The sequence below is a fragment of the Natrix helvetica genome (assembly GCF_964273705.1).
Source record: "Natrix helvetica genome assembly, chromosome: 1".
NCBI classification, from domain to species: domain Eukaryota; kingdom Metazoa; phylum Chordata; class Lepidosauria; order Squamata; family Natricidae; genus Natrix; species Natrix helvetica.
Genome location: NC_138548.1, coordinates 292,512,256 through 292,520,366, shown reverse-complemented (window position 1 = coordinate 292,520,366; position 8,111 = coordinate 292,512,256). Strand labels below are relative to the sequence as shown.

General features: G+C 42.9%; 1 protein-coding gene across 3 annotated transcripts in view; it reads right to left on the bottom strand.

The window, feature by feature from the left end:
- Positions 1 to 14: 14 nt before the first annotated feature.
- UNC5A (unc-5 netrin receptor A) overlaps positions 15 to 8,111 on the bottom strand; it is a 108,446-nt gene continuing 100,349 nt past the window's right edge. For all 3 annotated transcript variants that reach the window (XM_081938187.1, XM_081938188.1, XM_081938189.1), the window contains 6 exons: positions 6,989 to 7,157; positions 5,117 to 5,350; positions 3,445 to 3,594; positions 2,740 to 2,904; positions 1,259 to 1,437; positions 15 to 1,084 (listed from right to left, as the gene is read on the bottom strand). In XM_081938187.1, the coding sequence (XP_081794313.1) occupies positions 919 to 1,084; positions 1,259 to 1,437; positions 2,740 to 2,904; positions 3,445 to 3,594; positions 5,117 to 5,350; positions 6,989 to 7,157 (1,063 nt within the window). In that variant the 3' untranslated portion in view covers positions 15 to 918. The remainder of the gene's footprint in view (positions 1,085 to 1,258; positions 1,438 to 2,739; positions 2,905 to 3,444; positions 3,595 to 5,116; positions 5,351 to 6,988; positions 7,158 to 8,111) is intronic.

Below are 8,111 nucleotides of genomic sequence, written 5' to 3'. Positions count from 1 at the left end.
CCTCATGTAGCAATATATATATATATAATTTATTTACATTCATGCCCGCCAAAACCCTGTGCGAGACGCTGATATGTACATAAGGCCAAGTGTAAATACTTGAATGCACTTGAATACAGAATAAAAAACGATCTTTACACAATACGGCATAGACCTGCCTGGTCCAGCACACGTTCACTGCACAGATCAGACTTCCACGCACACGCACAAATCCCTTGCATATACACTGGGCAAGGACTAAGGAGGCACAGATACAGTCACCAGGAGAGCAAGGCCCTCGTCCTTTGGTTGACCTTCTGTTTCTTCCTTGTCCCATGGGTCTCCAGGTGTCTGCAAGCCACCAACTCTTGGGCTGCCCTCTCTGACTGAGTGTCAGATACCTCCTGGGCTGGAGCAAACATTTACAAAAATGGCTCTGGAACTATCCTGAGCTACCCTCTTTTTTTAAACTTTATTATGGCAAAGGACTTCCTAGGGGATGCAGTGGACTGGACACAGATGACTCAGCTTCAAAGCAAAGCTTACCTTTTATCCTGGTCACTCACAATGACTTCTGTGCTAACCACTTCCTTTCCTTTTGCTTCCCATGCTAGAGTAGAAGAAAGCTCTAGAATAATTATCCAAGCCAGATGTCAGCATATCAGACTTGCTTGCCAGCCTACTTGGTAAAAAAAACAGACCTACCCAACCAGTTCCAGAACTGCTTTGGTAGCAGCAGAGTAGGGATTTGGTAGCCTTTTCCATGGCTTCTGGAGACTGAGCCCAGTGTGTTTGCCTTCTGGCTGAATTTGGCACAAGGATCAGATAGGGCACACAGGCATATTCAAAGCGGGACAAGTACAGATGCTGTGACCCTTGAAATGGAGGTGCCCCCTCATCATCTCCAGACTGAGGCCTGTGTTGTCCCTGCCTAGGGCTTTAGCACTCAGCTTCTGAAACCATGAAAAGGGAGCTGTCCTGCTTGCCCACTTCAGCCACAGCAGCAGCCAGCTGGTTGAGGTTTCCATTGGGGAAGTGACGTGCCTCCCATAAGTTCAAGATCATGGCTGTTGGGCTTGGTTTTGAAGCAAAGTAGCTGAGATGGCTGTGGAAAGAGGGAAACAATACAAATAAAAACCGCCAGCATTTCTGTGATTGCAAGCCTCCCCAGCTCTCTATCAGAATTGCACAGCCCACATTACTACCCAGCTCACATATTTCTGTACCAGCAAGTTCCATCTTCTATGCTAGTACACATTGATAGAAAGAATCCTTATACCTGTCAAGGTGCAGCTTCTGGGCTAATGCTCTCCAGTCAGCCCCACGGGCCACTGGGCCATCCAGACTACTTATGATTTTCTGGCGGATAAGAAAAGGAATCTTGAAGGCACTGGGGCCCACCAGGGCAGGAGAGCCAGCCTCATTGTCTGGGGGTAGCCAGTCCGAAAACCGTGCATCCTGAGAAAAAGAGACAATTATTAGGTCCTACATATAGACTCTCAGTTTGCTTTCTCAAACAAAAAATGGAGTCTAGCTATCTGACCACTCCTCTAGCCATTGAAATTTCAGCAAGCAGTAGTCATATGCTTTCAAGCATTTCTCCATATACTCTAGGTTATTAGAAACCTCTTTGTATGAAATATATAAGTTCCCCAGCTTTATAGGCCAGAGTTTATGAAGCTAGGAAGGAGCAAAAAAGCTATACGGCTCTTCCTTGCACTTCTAATTGGCTATTAGTGCAGAGATCTGATTTCACCAAATCCATTATTGTATCTGGCATGGGACTTACTGATTTAAGGTTAATTGACTACACAGGCTATTAAGACAAAAATCAGAATATGGCTAAAATTCTGCATTATAAATCAACGCTAAATTGATGTTCCTTGTTTCTGGCAATACAACAGTGGGTATGGGTTTTGGGCTTTCCTTACCCAGCAACTGAAAATTTCCATCTTTGGTTTTAGATGGTATAACAGTTTTCTACTCGGACCCAGTGTGCAATTTGGCAGTCCTGTTAAACTCATAGTTCCTGCTTAAAGAACATGTCACAGCCTGGTCCTTTGTGCATCTAATGAGTTAACTGCACCTGTTCTACTCATGCCTTAATCATCTATTGGCTAAACTACATGGGGCTGCCCTGAAGATCATGTGGGAGCTGCTGCTAGCTCCCAGTAGGCTTCTAGATGCAATTCAAGATGCTAGTTATCACCTACAAAGCCCTATTTGGCACAGGGTAGCCTGTTTCTGGTTATTTCATTTCACTCCCTATGTTCCAACAAAGTGGACATGACACACGAGGAGGAAAGGGACATAAAATAGGTGAGAATGCAGTCCTAACAGTCATCCTGACTCATGAACTGTAACTTAAGAAGTCAGGAATATTTGCAAGAACAGGTCTATAATTTATTGTTTTCTGAACACACAGATGGCTTGGTACTGGCTTTTATAATTAAAAAAATGGCAGGTGGAAGGACTGTATACAAGACAAAATCTCATGACACAAATCTGCTCTGATGTCCACTCTCAAGTATATAGGACCTCTATGAGATCATATCCAATATTCTAGCTAGAAAGCCACACAAGGAATATGAAAGCTATTCAAAAGATAGGTAATAGGTACTCGGTGAAATACCTGCAGAGTTCCATTGTGTGGTTAACAGGGCTCATCCAGTCTAATCCCTCCTCTGCCAGCACAGGAGACCCAGCCAAGAAGTTAACAGAAGTTCTCACAATCTCCCTTCATTGTATTCTTGCCCTTACCTTGGCAATGTTGAAGTCAATATTGAAGCTTTGCCCATCACCCTCCACCTGCCAGATCCAAATTTTGCAAGCCAATTGGCATGTGTTGGTGCTGAGTCGCTCCAGTGTGAAGGTACAGTGTAGATAGGGCTGCAGCCCACTCCAAAGATGGTAGAAGGGAATTTCCTATAAGGGGAAAGGCCAGATGCAAATTACAAGATGATGTTTTCCTAAAGGATTGTGAAAAGGCTTCTTGGCTGAAGTTACAAGCAAGTGCCAACAGCCTCAGCGGAACCAAGGACAGGTTGGTACCAAATAGCAGATGCATAACTGCTGTCTGTTCCCAAATTGACTATTAACTGGATTGTTCAGCAATGCGGATTCAAAGGGGAATTATGTATGCATTCATGCTGCATTTCTAAACAATTATTTGAAGAAGCTGTATCTAATCCAAGAAACAACATGGTTGACTTAAGGAGGGAGTAACAAGTGTGATGTGTGCTGCTCATATATTCCAAATCACTTTTCAAACCACTGCAAAAAGAGAACGGTCAGATTTTCTTGGTTTGAGAAGGTGATATTCCCAGACTATAGATAGATTGGTGGTTACAACTTTGTTCAAGTTTTGTAAAGAATATGGGCATAAAAGAGCAAGAGTAACACTGTCAGACAAAGAATCAGTATTGTCCTGGATAAAAACAACCCCAAGATTAGTAGAAACCTTGCCTGGTAGCTGACTAGGAGCTTGCTCTTCCACAGTGAACTGGGCACATCATGGATGGAGAGACGCAGATTGTGATAACTATCCTTGAAGTGCAAGATTCGGGGTGCACCGATCAGCTGTCCACCCATTTGCTTCTCTATTTGTACCACTTCCTGTAATGGTATGAAAACAAGGGACATGCCTAATTGAGAGGAATTAAAGAAGCAAATTCTGTCCTATGGTTACTAAGCTACAGTTCAGTTCTTCAAGAGGGACAATGTGTGTGAAGATAGTGGTGGTGATGGTGAAAAAAATATGTACATGTGTGTGTGTGTGAGATGGCATTCCATGCATGTCTAAATGTAGAGGAATTAAATTAGTTGTAGATATTATATGTGGCTCTCAAGGCTGAAAGTTTTGCCCGTTGACTGAATATGCAAGGGATACTAAACCTGAGTCTTCAAAGATGTATCATGACCCTAGAATTTTTGCATTTTGGAGTTTATTTATTCATAAAATTTATAGGCTACCCAATGACTCAAGTCACTTACAATTAAAAAACTACCCACAAAACACTAAGAGAGTCACAATTAGTCCCAGAGACATTACATCACCCAAGAAAAACCAGCTGAGACTTAATCTTTGATCTACCTTAGGGCCTACGATAAATAGCCAAGTTGTGTTTGCAATTTTTTTCTAAATTTCTTAAAAAGTCCATTCTTAATGGGACGGTAAGTGGAAATTACTAAATATGGAGAGCAACTTTATTAATGCAATCCATTTTTATTAAATATAAATATAAAACAAATTACATGCTTTCCTAATTCTGTCTCTTTTCTGGAATCTGGTCTATAGCATACTGCTGCTGAGTCAACCATTGGCTTGAAATACAGGATTCCTAATAGAAATTTCCCCAAGTGATGGTGTCCTCTCTTCATTGGATGTTAATGTAGCCATCCATCCATTAGGGATGCTCTAGTCTGGATTCTTGCACTGATCATGGGGTTGAACTGGATGTGCTAGAAAGACACTTCCAGCTCTGTTATGTTATGGAGGTCAGTAGCTTGAATCTAAACCCTGGAGATTCTGCACTGTGGAAACAAAATTCCTCGATTGAAAATATTAGCATACTAGAAGAAGAAATGAGTTATTTTGGGAAAGGCTGAACAGTTGCATAGGGAGAAATTAAGTTTCTTGTGTAGGAAAGTGTGGATAATGAACAAATTTCCCTTTGTACAAGGCTTCACCACATATTGTGCCTCTACAATCAAGGTCAGCCAGTCGCCTGGATTAACCAGTCTTCTCGCTAAAAAAAAAAATATTTGGTGTGTGCTACATATACATCGAAACAACCACTACTAAGGGAAGCAAAAGGCACATTCATTCAACTACTTTAAAAACATGGCACCGTTATGCTTTGCTGCATTGCTTCAAAGGGGCTCTCTGCCCCACCGCCTGATGAAATGAAGTACTCCAGTGAAGATCTGCACAGCCTTAATCCTGCAATTAGGCTAGGATTGTTTTATTTAAGGTGTGCTCCGGCTACGTGATCAAAAGTACTGAAACGACTCAAGTACAAATGAACAAATAATGAGTCCTTGAAAAGAAGTAAAAAACATTGTACTCCAACATATGTGAGATTTATGGAAGGCGGCTTCACAGGACTTCACGGGGAAGTGTTTCCTGGTGGAGTACCTTAAGTGCATCACGGGTGTCACTGAGGCAATATACACGGACATCATATTCCAACCCAGTACAAGTTGTGGGTGCAAAGAGAACCAGTTTCAGGCGCTTTGAAGCAGCCATGCTGAGTGATTCTCCCACCAACGCAAAGCGGCCCAATTGCTCTGTGAAGACGTAGCACGCTTGGGGTTCCAACTGGCAATGGAACAGTTCAGAAGATCCTGGGTCTCCCAACTGCAGTACATCCTAAAAAGGTAGGAAAGGAAGACAATTGCCACATCAGAAAAAGAGAAACGGCAAAAGAGCAGAACGTAAACATCGATATCAGAGAGAGGGAGAGAAAGTGAGATTAGGGCAATCCCAGAGATAGTAGAAGTGGGCATCTAATGAACACGTGACAAAGAATGGCAGGTTGACATATCACTTGGCACAGGTGGAGTCACAACAGTGCTTCACTGGTCTAGCCAGTAACGACTGCAACTTAAGCCTGAGTGGGTTGTTGGTTGTTTTGGTTTTGGTTTTGCAGCATCCACACTGTTTGTATTACATTCAGTTGCTCTAAGGGCCCTGGTTGCATCCAAACCCTCACTGAAGGGCACAAACTAGAACTGCTTCCTCAGAGAAGCCTGGGAGAGTCTCTCTTGGGGATCACGCAACCCATTAGATTGAATCAGTAGTGTAACAGGGCTGTGTATACTCTGCAAAAAAGCAAAACCATACAGTGGAGCACTTGAGGCAGAATTTAGGTTTCATTATTATTATTTTTTAGAAAAACAAGGCAAAGGCCTGGCTTTGGGAAAATAGGCTTAAAATGATATCCAAGGAAACCAGACAAATGATTGATTCATGGTATTTGGGGTGGGTGGGTGGGTGGAGTCAGTGCTAGTCTTGGTTGCTTACTTAATTTATTCGGATTAGTTCTGAGTACCTCATCGCTGGTGTTATCTGGGAGAAGAATAATCATACATACAGTACAAAACGAGAAATCAATGCATAAATAATAGCAGAGCACTGAAGACAAATCCACTGAAACAAAAACACAGAGATTTAGGGGGGAAAAACCCTCTTGTAGCAAAGCAGGCCAATTATATTAAAGCAACGATTAAATAATTCATATCCATTTGAGGATATTTTGACATTAAATTAAGAAACTTAGAAGAAGAAAAGGACTTCACCTGGTGTGAAGATATATTAATACAGGCCCCCAAGCATCTTTCCCAGGGAGAATTCTGAGCGGCCATTACCAAGAACGCCCTGACTGTTGTGGCTGCTTTCCAGAGTAAGGAAGACCCTTGGATGTTACCATTAGATGATCGTAGGCCGCAAGGGCTGGGAACTACTTAGAAACAATGTATGTTTTGCAAAACAAAACAGGACAGGCTGCTGGATATTAGCATATTTTATAGATTGCTAAATGTAGTGTATTTGGCAGGACATTCATCTGTTTTGCATAAAATACAGGTAGTCCTTGACTTACGATCACAGTTGAGCCCAAAGTTTTTGTTGCTAAGTGAGATTTGTTAAAATGATTTTTGCCCCATTTTACGACCTTTCTTGCCAAAGTTGTTAAATTAGTAACACGGCTGTTAAGTGATTCTGGCTTTCCCACTGACTTCGCTCGTCAGAAGGTGGCAAAAATACCCAGGACACTGCAACGGTCGTAAATGTGAGGCAGTTGCCAAGCGTCTGAATTTTGATCGCGTGATCGTGGGGATGCTGCAAGGGTCGTTAAGTGTGAAAAATGGTCGTAAGTCACTTTTTTCAGTGCCGTTGTCACTTCGAATGGTCACTAAACGATCTGTTGTAAGTCGAGGACTACCTGTAGTCCCAATGTCGCAACCACCCATGAGTTGCTCAACATGTATACTCCAGGTGAGGCCTCACCTCCCATGTGCCCTCACAGGACTGCTTCTTGAGGCGCAAGTTCCAGGTCTCAGGGTTGGGCTCCACGCAGTGATCTATGGCTAGGATAACAGGTCTGGTGAGCAGCACCCCCGGAGGGCCACAACTAACAATGGGGCTCAGTAACGTCTGGCAGCCTGCCAGCGGAAGCCTTGGCAAGAGAGAGAAACATCGGTAATACAAGGAAGGGGCTTAAGAACTCCCCCAACTCCATGATCCGGTCATCGGCTACTTTCTCTTGACCATAATCCCAGTTGAAACAGAAAAGAAACAGGATCTGCAACCCCATTAATTCAGGCGAAGGGGGGAGGGAGGGAGACATACAACACGAAGAAATAGAATGGGGTTAATATCAGCAAGTATTATGACAATAATACACCCAGAGATGATTCTTTGGTTTTAGAGATTAGGAGTTATCAGGAAGTGCATCAAAGATCAGCATTAATACAATAATCCCGGCAACAGCAGAACTCTCCCGGTAACAGCAAGGGATTATCACTGGGGAATTTCTGCCAAGAAGAAAATCCAGAAGAGTTTTGACAATGCAGCAACAAATGGCACTGTTGAGCATCTTTCTTCCAGCAGAAACTGGGAAGAAAAAAGGATTGGGAGATGATTACTAGTTAAGCTCTGGTAGCCAGTTACTCAACTTTGGGCAGCCTGCAGGGTGCTTTCTGCTGGCAGCTCCACTACTGTTTTTAAACAAGGCGATTAACCTGAATGCTTGAGGGCAGGCCCAATTTAGACATCCCCACCAAATCTATCATCTCTGCCCCTAGACAGCACCAAGGGGATTCTGGGAAGTAAACAAGCCCGCATGGCAGCAGTCTATTGGTGCTTGTTGCTGACACAGCCCTGAGCAACAAGAACAAGGAAGAATGAGTTGCAAGGAGCCAGGAGACAAACATTAAAGAAAAGAATATGTTTAAAATAGCATGGACACTGCAGCATAAATACCTCTAGAAATAGCTTGGTGGTCCTAATAAAGGTTGTATCCTTTTTATTATATTATTTTCCCCTATGAGCTTGGTGCAGGGAATGTTTCCACTCCTTTCAATGAAAACTAGCTTCAAGACTGCCTCTCTACCTATGTGAATTTACTATT